At 48.5% G+C, this 15828-nt stretch overlaps 1 protein-coding gene across 2 annotated transcripts in view; it reads right to left on the reverse strand.

Annotated features, from left to right (window-relative positions):
* MLLT1 (MLLT1 super elongation complex subunit) overlaps positions 1-14818 on the reverse strand; it is a 40630-nt gene extending 25812 nt beyond the window's left edge. The window contains exons 1-2 of one of the 2 annotated variants that reach the window (XM_083179185.1): positions 14454-14818; positions 4819-4999 (exon numbers count right to left, since the gene is read on the reverse strand). In XM_083179185.1, coding sequence (XP_083035311.1) covers positions 4819-4915 — 97 coding nt within the window. In that variant the 5' untranslated portion in view covers positions 4916-4999; positions 14454-14818. The remainder of the gene's footprint in view (positions 1-4818; positions 5000-14453) is intronic. The other variant, XM_083179184.1, reaches the window with a different exon arrangement.
* Positions 14819-15828: the final 1010 nt, after the last annotated feature.

The following is a 15828-nucleotide window of genomic DNA, read 5'->3' on the forward strand; positions in this document are numbered from 1 at the left end:
CTGGCATGGCCAAAAACTCAGGAACCTGGGGCTCAAAATTGTCTGGTGGTGGGGTCCATACGAGATCAATTGTTGGGGGGGGGGTCTCAGCTGCTCTACGGGGGCGTCTTTGAGGGGGTCCCTCATCATCAGAGGAGGAAGAGGAGCTTAAGGCGAATCCTTCAAATTCCCCGCTTGCATCACTGGCTGTGTCAGAGTCAGAAGCAAGCAGGGCATATGCCTCCTCCGCTGAATACATTCTTCTGGATGACTGTGATGACATTTGGGAGGACATTTGGGAGGACATTTGGGATGCCATTTTTATTTTTGTGTTACTGGTAGTGAAATGTTTCAACACGTGTATAGTGTAGGGGGGGGGGGTACAAACTTTATTTCAACCCGGGGGATATGTAGTGTGTATGTAGTGCAGAAAAAAAAAAAATACTTTATACCAATAAAAAAAAAAAAAAAAATGAAGGGGTTAAAAATAAAAAATTGAAGGGGTTAAAAAAAAAAAAAAAAAAAAGGTCCTGCGTCAAAAATTGAGCACAGATGTTGGTCAGTAACGTCTGTCACTGAACAGCGCTCAAAGGCAACAGGAATTTGATCAAAAAAAAAATAAAATAGATCAACCCTGTGCCGAAAAAGATGATCAGTGATGTACGTCACTGATCAGCGCACAGCGGCCACAGGACACCCACAAAATCACAGTGTGTGTAAAAAAAAAATTAAAAAAAGACCCCACAGCACACACACAAAAAAAAAAGGTGATCAGTGATGCGACACTGATTACCAGTGAGGTGCAGCAGGTGCACAACCTTTGGTGCAACTGACAGGTATATATAAAAAAAAAAAAACCTCTGTACCCCCAAAAAAGTTGCTGATCACCTCAGATATAGTGATCAGCACAAAAGGCGGGGGCAGCAGACACAAAATTTAGCACTCTCTATCACTCTCTGTCACTATCTCTCTCTATCTCTCTATCTCTCACTATCTATCACTCTATGACACTGCAGCAGCAGCACTGACAGGTATATCTATATATAAAAAAAAACCTGCGCCCCCAAAAAGTTGCTGATCAGTTAATTTATACTGATCAGCACAAAAGGAGGGGGCAGCAGTCAGTTATATAAAAAATATATAGCACAATCTGTCACTATCTCTCTCTATCTCTCTCTCTCTATCTCTCTCTATCTCTCTATAACTATCACACTGCAGCAGCACAAAATATAGCACTCTGTCACTAGGCCTCTATCTATCTCTCTCTCTCTATCTCTCTCTCTCTATCTATAACTATATCACACTGCAGCAGCACAAAATATAGCACTCTCTGACACTATCTCTCTCTCTATCTCTCTCTCTCTATCTCTCTCTATCTCTCTATAACTATCACACTGCAGCAGCACAAAATATAGCACTCTGTCATTAGGCCTCTCTATCTATCTCTCTCTCTCTATCTCTCTCTCTCTATCTATAACTATATCACACTGCAGCAGCACAAAATATAGCACTCTCTGACACTATCTCTCTCTCTATCTCTCTCTATCTCTCTCTATCTCTCTCTATCTCTCTATATCTCTCTCTCTCTATCTCTCTATCTCTCTATCTATCTCTCTATCTAGCTAGTACACTGCAGCAGCACAATTTCACAGGAAGGCACAAGTAGCAACAGGATCCAGGAAGCAGTGATGAAGCAGCGATCAGGTAAGTATGGAGCAAGTATGGAGCAAGGTTCTGGTCAGTATGGCGGCAGGGGGGTACGGTGACCGCACTGCACGCTATTCCAGACCGGAATGGCGTCTGCAGTGCAGTCACCGTTAGTTTAAATCCCCCTCCTTGGCTGTGATTGGTCCGTCGGTCCGACGGACCAATCACGGCCTTTGGGGGCGGGCGGGGTGAGGTGGGGTGACACCAGTGTCACCCTTACACCCCGCGGTGATTGGTGCTGTACTTTACAGCACCAATCACCTCTGATCCCGTGTCACCGGCGAACGTTATTCGCCGGTGACACAGGAAAACGCTGTAATTGGCTGTTCACACTGAACAGCCAATCACAGCGATCGCCGACGGGGGGGCGGCATCGCAGCCCCCCCTGGGCATGCACGGACATGTCTGCTGTCAGGGACAGCAGACATGTTGAAACTGTCACCGCGTCTATAGACGCGGTGACAGTTTAAATCCATGACGTACATTTACGCCATGTGTCGGGAAGTGCTTCCCGACCATGACGTAAATGTACGTCAAATGTCGGGAAGGGGTTAACCCAGTGGTAGCCAACCCTAGCCCTCAAGAGCTACCAACAGTTCACATTTTCCAGACAACCTAGCTGCTGCACAGCTGCACTCATTAATCACTGACACATTTTAAAAGATACACAGATGGAGCTAATTAGCTCACTTGTGATTCTGTGAGGAGACCTGCAAAACATGCACTGTTGGCAGCTCTCGAGGACTAGGGTTGGCTACCCCAGCTTTAACCCTTTCAAGTTCAACGTCAAGTCAGGTTCAACAACCCTAGCGCTAGTAGCAGATCCAATGGTGAGCCACTTTAAATTAAGAACATTAACATTGTTCAACATTCAATGTAGACCATTTTTTAATAAAAATGTATAAATAAATAACAATTTAACATTTAAACCAGACTGTTTGAATTGCAAAAAAAATTGGACTGCAAAGGTTAAGTATATTTGGGAGGTTTACTTTGTTCACACAGTTGTAATGGCATGTGTGTTTAATTGCGCACCTTTAACAAATCATCTATTTCACCTCAAATTTGAGAGGGGACAAAAATAATGCTGTAGAGTGTATCACATATATTTACTGGTGTGGTATTTGTGCTCTGTTTGTGTAAAGCCTACCAGTATGTTTTGGGATTGTGGGAGGAAACCAGAGCACCCAGAAGAAAAATGAAAACATTACAAGAACATTCAAACACTACACAGTCACTTGATCAAAATTTGAACTCATGATGCTAACCACTACACCGACTGTGCTACGTAAGGTATGGTCTACCAATGGATCCCCACCTGCCCAAGGTGACCAGGATATAAGAGCCAGCTTATACCCCTTTAACACCAGAGACTCAACCCAGGTTTTTGCCGCTCCACTCCGGGCTGAGGCTTGCTGTAAATTGGGTTAAAAAAAAAAACAAAGACAAAAAATAAACCCGGGTCCTGCAAATGTTCATGGTCTGACACGGGGCATCACCAGCTTTGTCAATGGTTAACCAGAATCATCGGACCAGGGGACCTACTTCCACCAATAAGGGAGCCCATACCTCTGGACCGCAGTGTCCTGCGGTCAGTCCAGAGATTGGGCAGGGGCCGCATACAGCCTACGCTGCTGTCTGGGGTACTATGCAGACAGCAGCGGAGGCTGGGAGGAGGTGAATGGATGCCTGTGTGCGGCATTCATTCACCGCACATAACGAAGCTGGGGCGCATGGAGACTGGGGGCAGCCCAGCAGCTTTCCCAGCATGTCGGACAGCATCACGCGGGTCCCGGCTGGAGTGTTTCCTGTCGCTTGGAGTCCAAAAGCCCGGGTGCGACCCAGCAGTTGTGGTGTAAAAGTGGTATTACAATTATGATGGGGAGCTGCGGGCAGGACAGTAGCCAAATCTCCACACTTTGTGGGTATTCTGATTGGATTTATAAGGCTGCGAATTAGTAGCCTTGCGAGTCCACAAAACCTGGCCTTACGAATGGCCACCCATTCACCAAGTGTGTTCGCACGCACTGACTGCGAATGGATGTTTTACATAAACATCCATTCGCAGCCTGCGGAGTAACACCCACACCATTCAATGGTCGCCGACCATTGAATGGTGTGGAATGTGCACGCAGATCTAAGATTGCTCAGAGCAACCTTACATCTGCATGCACATCCTGAGGGAAGAGGGCGGTGATGGTGGTAACAATGGCACTTTTTTTATCAGATGAATTCTGCTATGACTTTTGCGTTTGCAATAAAGGGGCCACTTCCCAACTGTATGGGGGTTATTCTGGTTGATTTGCTCGGATGCGAATTTGCATCTTTGCGAGTCAACCAGATCTCACCGCACGAATGGTGGTATGCCGGCCCACCATTCGCAAGGTGCGTAAGTTGGTCCTGGCTGCGAATGGATGTTTTACATAAACATCCGTTCGCAGCCTCCTGAGGGGGAACACCCACATAATTGGTTGGTCGCCGACCATCGAATGATGTGGAACATGCACACAGATCTAACCTTAGGTCTGCATGCACATTCTGAGGGAAGAGGGCAGGCAGCTGACATCCGGTGATGTCAGCTGGCCGCGCCCACACCATCGGCCCATTAGCATGAGAACGCCCATATGCTAATGGTCCACCCCCCCACACCCCGTCTACATTCTGTTTGGTGTGGCCGCAAGCAAAAATGTGCATGCGCTAATAAAAAAACATTGGCCCCGTGCGAACGCATGCTGCACTGCGAATGGACCTGAATAAGGTCCTTTAAATCAGGTAAATGTAATGAAATATGGAAAAAGGCATGTGTATCTTCTCAATGTGTGTGTAGAAATTGGGTAATATTAGTTAGCTTTAGGAACGGTTTTTAATAAGCTAAAGATCCAAACACACTGGGCGACTATGCCCAGCGTGTATGGACAGCAGATGAGCGGCTTTCCTGGCGATGATGCAGGAGCACGCTGCAGTGCTCACCGCTCATCACCGGGGCATACACACTGGGCGGCTTTGAGCCAAAAGCCGCTCAAACGTGCTGTTTTGAGCGATTTTCAGCTCAAAGTCGCCCAGTGTGTATGTGTAGTACATATATAAAGAATATCAATATTTGCAAAAAAGAAAGGGTTTGCAGTCACTCACCACGCTTGGGTCTAGGGAAGCTGTCATGCAACCTGAACACAACTTTCTCTACAAAATGTTGTATATCACACTGCTCAGGACCACGAACAAACACCATCCAATCGTGAGTGAATCCGTCAGTAGTGGGTTTCTTCCTCAGCTGGGCGCGATGTCCCAGCTCCAGCTTCACCTGAACAGTACACTGCAGAAACACATGGATTGAAAGGTCAATAGAAAAGGCAGGGCAACAGGTCTGCTAACTGGAGTCACAGGTCTGGCACGTATGACAGAAACATCCAGATTGAAAGGTGCCCCAAACACCAACCATCATTCACCATCAATGCAAGCAAAGTAAATGATACATATTCCATCACGTCTGACCATATTGAAATCATACTATTCAGCATTTTAAAGCCAATAAGAATTTTTGGCATTAAACAGGTTTCCTAATAAACGTTATTTTAGAAGAATCAATGCTTCAGGATAAAGTATGAATGTACTTGTCTTGCCAGCACTGTAGGTGTATACATGAACACCCATCACAATTACCTGACTAGAGGCACTGATCAGACATGTGCAAGTAACTCTCAATTTGCTCCGACAAAGATTTGTCAGAGCAGACCTGGTTAAATATTGAATTTGTTAGCTAACCCTATTAACTCCTCTCCTCTATAGGGAGAATTCAAGTGTTTTGCACTCCATTCGGGTATGCTCATTTTGATGGGCTGGTAACTAGTCACCTTAGAAATGCTTAAACAAAATTAATATACACTTTAATTTCTTGCCAATTCCCTTTCCCAAAACCAACAACAGCACATACATGAACATACAGCTTGCCCTATCCTTGAGGTATGACAGCTAATAGAAAGCAATCGATATAAGCAAAAGCAATGGTCTCCAAACATCTTGCCCTTACTGACCCATACAATACAGTACTGACATGGGAACAATGAAGCCACAAACACATGCTTCAATGAAGCCACAAACACATGCTTCACATACATACTGTATCTGAAGGTGTACTTCTCAAAAATGATTTGGATTCAGGTTACAGACAGTACATCTTTTCTTTCATATGGAAATGGGAAATTTAATAAACACTTCTGACATGGCGGGGCAACAACCCAGTATGACCTGCATAGTTCCCAAAGAAAAACAAGGGATTGTCTCTTCTGTGGCCTCAGCAGACCTTCTCATATTATAAATGTTAATAACATAAGGGACTGATGTTAAAAAGTTATATTTATCAATTAACAGTTTCTTATATAGCGCACACATACAGCCTTAAGGTGCCCATAAGTGGTCCGTTCCCGGACCATCCGTTCTGTACTATGAGATGCGCGCTCCCGCGCATCTCATCGTACGGTACAAAAAGTATGTGCTGCATTTACTTTTTGTACTAGCTGTTCATTGCATGCAATGCGATGTGATGTGTACTATATAAGTGCCGAACGGATCCAATGAACGGACCGTGTACGGGCACCTTTACTCTGATTCACTCTCAGAGGCAAATTCCTTCTCAAATGGACAAAACCATGTGCACTGCAGGTGGGGCAGATGTAACATGTGCATAGAGAATTAGACTTGGTTGAGTTATTTTGTTTCTGTGCAGGGAAAATACTGACTGCTTTATTTATACACTGCAATATAGATCTCACTTTGAAGAAAAACCCCACCCAAATCTAATTCTATCTGCACATGTTATATCTGCCCCACCTGCAGTGCACATGGTTTTGTCCATTTGAGAAGGAATTTGCCTCAGAGTGAATCAGAATAAGGCCCATATTCTGTTGCTCTTTACAATAGTAGAAAATTATAAAACAACCTGGGTATTTACAGACAGTCAAAAGGTATGAGGGCCCTGTTTGCAAGCTTACAATCTATATATCTGCTGAAAATGCTAACATCTCTCTGAGAGATGTGCAAGAGATCCTCTAAAGATGCCAGCATTGCTCAAATTTTGCCAACTACAACTGAATAACGGTCCTTGTGATTATGTTTAACATCTCTAATGCATGGACAGTCTGCCAATGTGTATTTAAATACTGAAATAAGTTTTACCGATGGCCTTCCTTTTTTTCTGCCCATTAAACAATATTTTAAAAAGGCAAAAGTGAAATGCTGCTGGGCACAATTCATTGTTAGAGGAAGAAAAGGAGTGCTGCTGGTTGCAATTCATTGTGAGAGGAAGAAGTGGAGTGATGCTGGACGCATCCTTTGGGAGAGGCAAAAGAGGAGTGCTGCTGGACACATCCATAGCGAGAGGCACAAGAGGAGTGCTGCTGGTTGCAATTCATTGTAAGCGGAAGAAATGGAGAGCTGCTGTGTGCCATTCATCATGAGAAGCAGAAAAGGAGTTCTGCTGGGTGCATCCATAGTGAGAAGCAGAAAAGGAGTGCTGCTGGGTGCATCCATAGTGAGAAGCAGAAGAGGAGTACTGCTGGATTCATCCATAGCCAGAGGAAAAAAAGGAGTGATGCTGGACGCATCCATAGCTAGAGGAAGAAGAGTAGTGCTGCTGGGCGCATTCATAGCCAGAAGCAGAAGAGGAGTGCTGCTGGGTGCATCCATAGCAAGAGGAATAAGAGGAGTGCTGCTGGATGAATCCATAGCTAGAGGAACAAGAGGGTTGCTGCTGGATGCATCCATAGCTAGAGGAAGAAGAGGAGTGCTGCTGGATGCATCTATAGCCAGAGGCAGAAGATATGTGCTGCTGCGCGTATTCATAGCCAGAAGCAGAAGAGGAGTGCTGTTGGGTGCATCCAGAGCGAGAGGAATAAGAGGAGTGCTGCTGGATGCATTCATAGCTAGAGGAAGAAGATAAGCGCTGCTGGACGCATCCATAGCCAGTCAGAAGAGGAGCGCTGCTGGACGCATTCATAGTGAAAGGCAGAAGAGGAGTGCTGATGGGCACATCCATAGAGAGAGGCAGGGGAGGAGTGCTGCTGGATGCATCCATAGCTAGAGGAAGAAGAGGAGTGTTGCTGGGTGCATTCATACCCAGAGGCCGAAGCAGAGTGCTGCTGGATGCATCCATATCCAGAGACAGAAGAGGAGTGCTGCTAGATGCATTCATAGCAGAGACAGAAGAGGAGTGCTGCTGGATGCATCCATAGTGAGAGGCAGAAAAGGTTTGCTGCTGGGTGCATCCACAGTGAGAAGCAGAAGGGGAGTGCTGCTAGGCTCAATTCAACGCAAGAGGCAGAAGAGGAGTGCTGATAGGCACATCCATAGTGAGAGGCAGAACAGGAGTGCTGTGAGCGCAATTCATCACAAGAGGAAGAAGTTGAGTGCTGTGTTTAAGCTGCCTTTTAGACTTAACTAGGGGCAACAGCCCTTCACATACTGTATATGCTAGCTGATTGCCAGGAAACCCTGCACTGTGATATAATTCTGCAGAATTATATAAAAATGTAAACAAAATGCAAAAATCTTCTGTAGCTGACGCACGTTTCCTTCTTTATGGTAAAAAAATGTTACCATAGCATAGGGTTAAAATGCTGTGTAAAAATCTCTGACAATAATAAAAGAAGAAAGCAAGGAGTAAATTAATAACTGTAGCTGGCACCAACATTCATGACATAAAAATGGGGTAAGAAGTTTAAACTTTATGGTACAGTTTGGAAGAGACAAGAGCTATCTCTGCTTAGAAATAACCAGAGCTACTGGAAAACAAGGTTTTAAAGTTAAATAGAGCATGTGTGAAAAAATACCAAAGACTTTGCTGAACAAACTCATTATTTAATATCCCCTGTGGGGGCTGTGCCTGCTCTCCGGCCCTCTTACTATGCTGCCGCATTGCTCCCCTGCACATACCCCCTGATGACACTGCCGATGCCCGCCTGCAGTGCATTACTGGGAGTGTGGGAGGGGCCCGGCCACTTGCCTGTCCCTAGTGCTGTCCTGGACCTCTGCTGCTACTGCTTCCCACTGTGACCCGCCACGTGCTAGTAGCTACTAGGTACTGCAGTTTTACACTTAGCTGGGCCCCCGTGTACCTGCAGTCCTGAGATGCCACTCCCTCAACTCCTGACTCCCACCCCATCCCGTAGCTGTGCTCCTCCAGCCTCACTCAGGCTGCCGCCTGTCATTACCCTCCCCTGAGTCCGTCCGACTCCTGCTCCGTTTTTGCAGCTGCTGTGTTTATACAAGCTGCAGCCCCCCACGCGCACATACATCCAGTGCCTGCGCTCCCTGCCCAACACCCGTCGCTCTGGCACCTGACGGTGGTGATCCTCCCTGGCGGCTGTGTTACTCGCCCACTGCACATCCCCCCCCCCCCTTTGCTGAGGCACCCGGTGACTGTCTTCCCACAAGCGCAGGGACCCCCCTGCATTCTTCTCATCTGTCAATGATATTTCTGGCAGCTTTGGCCAGCCTGTGTACATGCAAAATGGTAAGTGTCAGAGTTTGTCTCATGTGTCAGCATGTGTCTGTGTGTCATCATCTTTCCATGTGTCATCACCTGTCTGTGTGTTTGTATGTATCAGCATCTGTCAGTGTCTATGGGTCAGCATCTGTCTTTGTGTCTGTGTCCGCATTTGTGTCAGCGCCCATCTGTCTACATCAGTATCTATCTGCGTCAGCATTTGTGTGTCAGCTTCCATGTGTCTGTGTCATTCTGTGTGTCAGAAACCGTGTTTCACTCTGTGCACCAGCGTCTGCCAGTGTGTGTGTGTCTGTCTGTCTGCGTGTCAGGCAGTGTGTTAGTATCTGTCTATACGTGTGTCATCAGCCTCTGTCCATGTAGCAATGTCCAAGTGTCAGCATCTGTGTCTGTGTCAACATCTGTTTGCTTATCAACGTCCATGTGCTAGTGCCAGCATTTGTGTCAGCTTTCATGTGTGCGCCAGTGGCTATATGTCTATGTGTCAGCATCATGTATGGGGGGGGGGTGCTAGAATTTTTTTGGCAGGGGGGGCGCAAAATTTGTAGTTACGCCACTGTCACCTCTATGAGGTGAAGTACCTCCTCTGACCACTAGGGGCCACTTGACAGACCAAATTACTCCTTTGCATGCTATTTTATTCAAAATAAAAATATTTTATACTTTTAATTCAAACTGCCATCTGACCTCAGGTAATGTGTCTCTGTACAATCTCTGCAACTTCATTCATTCTTAATACCGCTCTTGGTAATGATTCTCTAACCTTACTCCCTGCTGTGAGCCTTACCATCTTGTTTACCCTTTACCAATTGTTGTTGTTTTTTTTATCACAATAACCAAATCACTACTAGGGATTAACATCTGAAGCCAATGGTTAGGAACCATCAATGTTCTTTACTCAATGAAAATTGTTTTTACATTTGATTCCAAGTTTTCAATGGTTGTTAACCATTGCAAGCCTTCTTTAGGTGGCCATCCAATGATCTGCATTAGTTTATTTCAGCTGTGGATGCAGCACATGCACATCTAACCTGACTGCACATGTATACAGAACAATCTCTTTCCCAAATCCACTCTCTCCTGCCTGATGCACAGGCGCTGTTTCTCCTGCAATCCCAGTATTCAAGGTCCATTTGCCCGCCCACTAATAACACACATACCAGCTCCACTTATTTTCTCTACTGCCTTTATCCAATATCTCCCTCTCTACCTGCCTGACCTGCTGACTCCTTTTCTCTTCTGCCTAATTAATCCCCTCTTGCCCCAAACCATTCTCTCCTACCACTTGATTAACGCATACTCTCCTTCATATCTCTCTCATGACCAACTCTTGCTCCTAACTGACAAACTCTCTCTCTCTTCTATATGACCAACTACATTTTTATGGCAAACTGCCTCTTTACTCTACTTGTCCAAGAAATAAATTTAGTCTATCTGACCCCCTCACTAATTTTTTTACCCAAATCAAACTCTCCCTTTTCTTACCAACTTATTCTTCTGACATATTCAATCTATCCCTCTGCCTGACCCATTCACATGTTCATTATGTTTAATTATCTCTCTCCTGCCTAAAGCTGCCCATACACTAGCCGATTTTGGTCCGATTTCGGCCAGATCAGTCGGATCTGGCCGAAATCGGACCAAAATCGTCTAGTTTTGATGCCCCCTCAGATCCGATGCGCGGTCCCGTGCGCATTGGATCTGCGTCGGGTGGTCGGACCTGCTGCACGTCCAACCACCCGACTTGGGACCTAGTCTGTAGTGGGGCGGCGGGGTGGGCGGCAGGGTCCGGGGCGGCTCTGCAGAAACACTGCGCTGGTCAGCGGCGGCAGTGTTTTGAAAACAATTCAAACGATAGGCCTGCCGCTGATTGGCTGAGGGAGAGAGCGCTCCCAGCCAATCATCAACGAGGTCGCTGATTGGTTGAGAGCGCATCCTCTCTCAGCGGCCAGCCTATAGTTTGAATTGTTTTCAAAACACTGCCGCCGCTGACCGCACGGTCTCCGCAGTGACCATCCAGCCGGAAACTGTGGAGACTCCTGCCCGCCCTGGACCCCATCCAGCTCGGACTCCCCGCAGCTCCCCGGTAATTTACATGGGATAAATCGCATGCAATTTATCCCATGTGAAAAATGCCAAATCGTAGTGAGCTCTCCCGGGGAGCTGCCGGAAGAGCTCAGAGGACATTAGGTCCGACTTGTCTTTCAGACAAGTCGGCCTAATGTATGGGGGCCTTAACCCATTGCCTCTGAAACTCTACTGCCTAATCTACTCAATATCTACTCTTTTTTTCTGCCAGACTTAAAATAGTTTATTCAATCTAACCAATTCACTCTCCCACCCTCTACTACCTGATTGGGGGAAATTACTAAGATTGGGATGTTGCTATGGGTAACCAGACACTATCTATGATCTTCTAGAAGATGCTAAATAGAACCCATGGCAACATGTGAAATAGAACCCCAATTTAGTAAATTTCACTTTTTATCTCTCCCTATTTTGTATGACCCACTCCTTTCTCACCTGCTTTACTTACCCCTTCTATTTCTATCCTGACCAACTCTATCCCTGCCCCTCCTAACCAACTCCATCTCATTCTTCCTCTTACCCGATCAACTCTTTCTCTGTGTCACACCTCTACCTGACCAACTCACATCCCTGCCAACCCACTCTCTCTCTCTCTCCCCCTCAGTCCTCCTCTGCCTGACCCACTCACTCTCTCCTCCTCAACCCTCCCCTGCCTGACCCACTCTCTCCCCCCCTCAACCCTCCTCTGCCTGACCCACTCTCTCCCCCCTCAACCCTCCTCTGCCTGACCCACTCTCTCTCCCCCCTCAACCCTCCTCTGCCTGACCCACTCTCTCTCTCTCTACCCCTCAACCCTCCTCTGCCTGACCCACTCTCTCTCCCTCTACCCCTCAACCCTCCTCTGCCTGACCCACTCTCTCTCCCTCTCTACCCCTCAACACTCCTCTGCCTGACCCACTCTCTCTCTCTCCCCCTCAACCCTTCCCTGCCTGACCCGCTCTTTCTCTAGCCCTCATCTGCCTGACCCACTCCCTCTAACCCTCCTCTGCCTGACCCGCTCTTTCTTTCCCCCTCACTCCTCCCCTGCCTGCCCCACTCTCTCTCCCCCTCAACCCTCCCCTGCCTGACCCACTCTCTCTCCCCCTCAACCCTCCACTGCCTGACCCACTCCCTCTCAACCCTCCCCTGCCTGACCCACTCTCTCTCCCCCTCAACCCTCCCCTGCCTGACCCACTCCCTCAACCCTCCCCTGCCTGACCCACTCCCTCTCAACCCTCCCCTGCCTGACCCACTCCCTCTCCCCCTCAACCCTCCCCTGCCTGACCCACTCCCCCTCAACCCTCCCCTGCCTGACCCACTCCCCCTCAACCCTCCCCTGCCTGACCCACTCTCTCTCCCCCTCAACCCTCCCCTGCCTGACCCACTCTCTCCCCCCTCAGCCTGACCCACTCTCTCTCCCCCCTCAGCCTGACCCTCTCTCTCTCTCCCCCTCAGCCTGACCCTCTCTCTCTCTCTCTCCCCCTCAGCCTGACCCTCTCTCTCTCTCTCCCCCTCAGCCTGACCCTCTCTCTCTCCCCCCCCCTCAGCCTGACCCTCTCTCTCTCTCTCCCCCTCAGCCTGACCCTCTCTCTCTCTCCCCCTCAGCCTGACCCACACTCTCTCTCTCTCTCCCCCTCAGCCTGACCCACACTCTCTCTCTCTCCCTCCCCCTCAGCCTGACCCACTCTCTCTCTCCCCATCAGCCTGAACCACTCTCTCTCTCCCCATCAGCCTGAACCACTCTCTCTCTCCCCATCAGCCTGAACCACTCTCTCTCTCCCCCTCAGCCTGAACCACTCACTCTCTCTCCCCCTCAGCCTGACCCACTCTCTCTCTCCCCCTCAGCCTGACCCACTCTCTCTCTCTCCCCCTCAGCCTGACCCACTCTCTCTCTCTCCCCCTCAGCCTGACCCACTCTCTCTCTCTCCCCCTCAGCCTGACCCACTCTCTCTCTCTCCCCCCCTCAGCCTGACCCACTCTCTCTCTCCCCCCCCTCAGCCTGACCCACTCTCTCTCTCTCCCCCTCAGCCTGACCCACTCTCTCTCTCTCCCCCTCAGCCTGACCCACTCTCTCTCTCTCCCCCTCAGCCTGACCCACTCTCTCTCTCTCCCCCTCAGCCTGACCCTCTCTCTCCCCCTCAGCCTGACCCTCTCTCTCTCCCCCTCAGCCTGACCCTCTCTCTCTCTCTCCCCCTCAGCCTGACCCACTCACTCTCTCTCCCCCTCAGCCTGACCCACTCACTCTCTCTCCCCCCCTCAGCCTGACCCACTCTCTCTCTCCGTCCCTCAGCCTGACCCACTCTCTCTCTCCCCCCCTCAGCCTGACCCACTCTCTCTCTCCCCCCCTCAGCCTGACCCACTCACTCTCTCCCCCCCTCAGCCTGACCCACTCACTCTCTCTCCCCCTCAGCCTGACCCACTCACTCTCTCTCCCCCTCAGCCTGACCCACTCACTCTCTCTCCCCCTCAGCCTGACCCACTCACTCTCTCTCCCCCTCAGCCTGACCCACTCACTCTCTCTCCCCCTCAGCCTGACCCACTCACTCTCTCTCCCCCTCAGCCTGACCCACTCACTCTCTCTCCCCCTCAGCCTGACCCACTCACTCTCTCTCCCCCTCAGCCTGACCCACTCTCTCTCTCTCCCCCTCAGCCTGACCCACTCTCTCTCCCCCCCGCAGCCTGACCCACTCTCTCTCCTCCCCGCAGCCTGACCCACACTCTCTCTCCCCCCCCGCAGCCTGACCCACTCTCTCTCTCCCCCTCAGCCTGACCCACTCTCTTCCTCTCACTTCTCTGCCTGACCAACTCTCTATTTTCCTTTACCTGACCAACTATGTGCCTTTCTCCCTCCCCCTTTACCTGACCAACTCATACTCCATTCACTATTTCTGCATTACAATACCCACACATTCTCTGCCTGACAGCCTCACTGCATAACCCACGCTCTCCTGTCTGTCTTTACAGCATAACTCAAGCTCTCTCAATGTCTTTGCATTCCTGTGTTTAGGCTGGGTCACAGGGCATTGTCAGTAAGCTATTATTTCCAGCACCAATATCGGTTTCTCAGTGTCTATACTGAATGGCGTTATTTCCTTTTCTTTTAACGTGGCAACTGTCTAAATCTCAATTTCAATACGGATATCAGTGCTGTGTATATTCAATTACTTGCGCCCAGTCTCTATTATCACCACTCGGTACCTGCCTTTCTCTTTCAGTACCTGACTGTCCATGTCTCTGTGCTCAGATCGTCTTTCTTTCCTCCTGACGTCTTCCCGGCGCCTACGGCCACATCCTCCGCTACTACGTCCTCTCGTTCTAGCACCCTGTTCTGTACAACAAGAGAAGGAAAGCACAGATCCAGCAAGGCCCCACAGCCCCAGCTTAGGCCCAAACCCCCTTCTATCCTTAATGGATCACTCCGCTTGCAGATCCCAGTGCCGGGATACCGGAATGTACCACCTCGAATCTGACCAATCCGAGGGTTTCAGGGGGCGGGGCTTCCTGTCAGGAAGGGACGAGAGAGAAAGAGTGGGGAGGACAGAGCTGCAGGATAGGCGGGGCCGGTGTGACTGACATGGTGGCTCGCTAATCGTCAGCTGTCCTGTCGTTGCCATAGTTATGGCAGGTTCCGGCCCAGCATTCCCAGCTTCAGTGCTCCGCCTGCTTTTTCTCGTATATAAAGTCATTACTTACGCGAGGGTATTGTGTTACAGCTAGGAGACGGCGTCCTCATTGTGTGTAGTTCTGCAGTCGTGACATACTCCTCACAGAGTCATTCTAATAGCTCATGTATGTAGAAGCAGTGATGACTGAATAATCTTGTTGGCTTGATGATTTTACATAGATAGATAAATACATACATACATGTACACACATACAGTTGGGAAGTGGTCCCTTTCAATGTCAAACGCAAAAGTCGTAGCAGAATTCATCTGATAAAAAAAGTGCCAATGTTATCACCAGTGTCAAACTGAGCCATTAAGGGTAGTTGACATTTACATATTTGCAGCCTACAGGTCTGAATCAGGTCCAAGGTGCAAAAATATACTTTGGGCCCCCTCCGCTGATCGTGGGGAAATTCATTGCTGGTCTGAGTAGCAGTGGGCCCCTTAGACACTAGGGACCCCGATGCAATACACGTGCTACATCAATGGTAGTTCCACCTCTGATTCAAGTGGACTAGCATAAAGTCTTGGGATGGCCATCGACCATCGATAAATTATAATATTTTATAGTTATTTTACATCAATGGAGAAGAACCAGATGTTCTCTCTCAATCGATGGCAAAGCATAACCAAGTCGTTTTTTTTCTTTCTCCCGAAGGTGCAGGGACACGGAGCTTAGCTCCACTCTTGACACTCGTGAAGCCACGCATCCACGTTCTGATTGGTCCATGGGCCAGTCAATCAAAGAAAAGAGGTGATGATCAATATTCAAAAACATTAACATAGTAAATAAGGCTAAAAAAAGACGTTAGTCCATCGAGTTCAACCTATCTGACTTGAAACTACTGACTTGAGTAAGTCATATCTATAGGATTCCCTTAGTGGCCAAAAATGCATCCAGTTTTGATTTAA

Source organism: Crinia signifera, chromosome 1, assembly GCF_055691185.1.
Source record: "Crinia signifera chromosome 1, ASM5569118v1, whole genome shotgun sequence".
Classification (NCBI taxonomy): domain Eukaryota; kingdom Metazoa; phylum Chordata; class Amphibia; order Anura; family Myobatrachidae; genus Crinia; species Crinia signifera.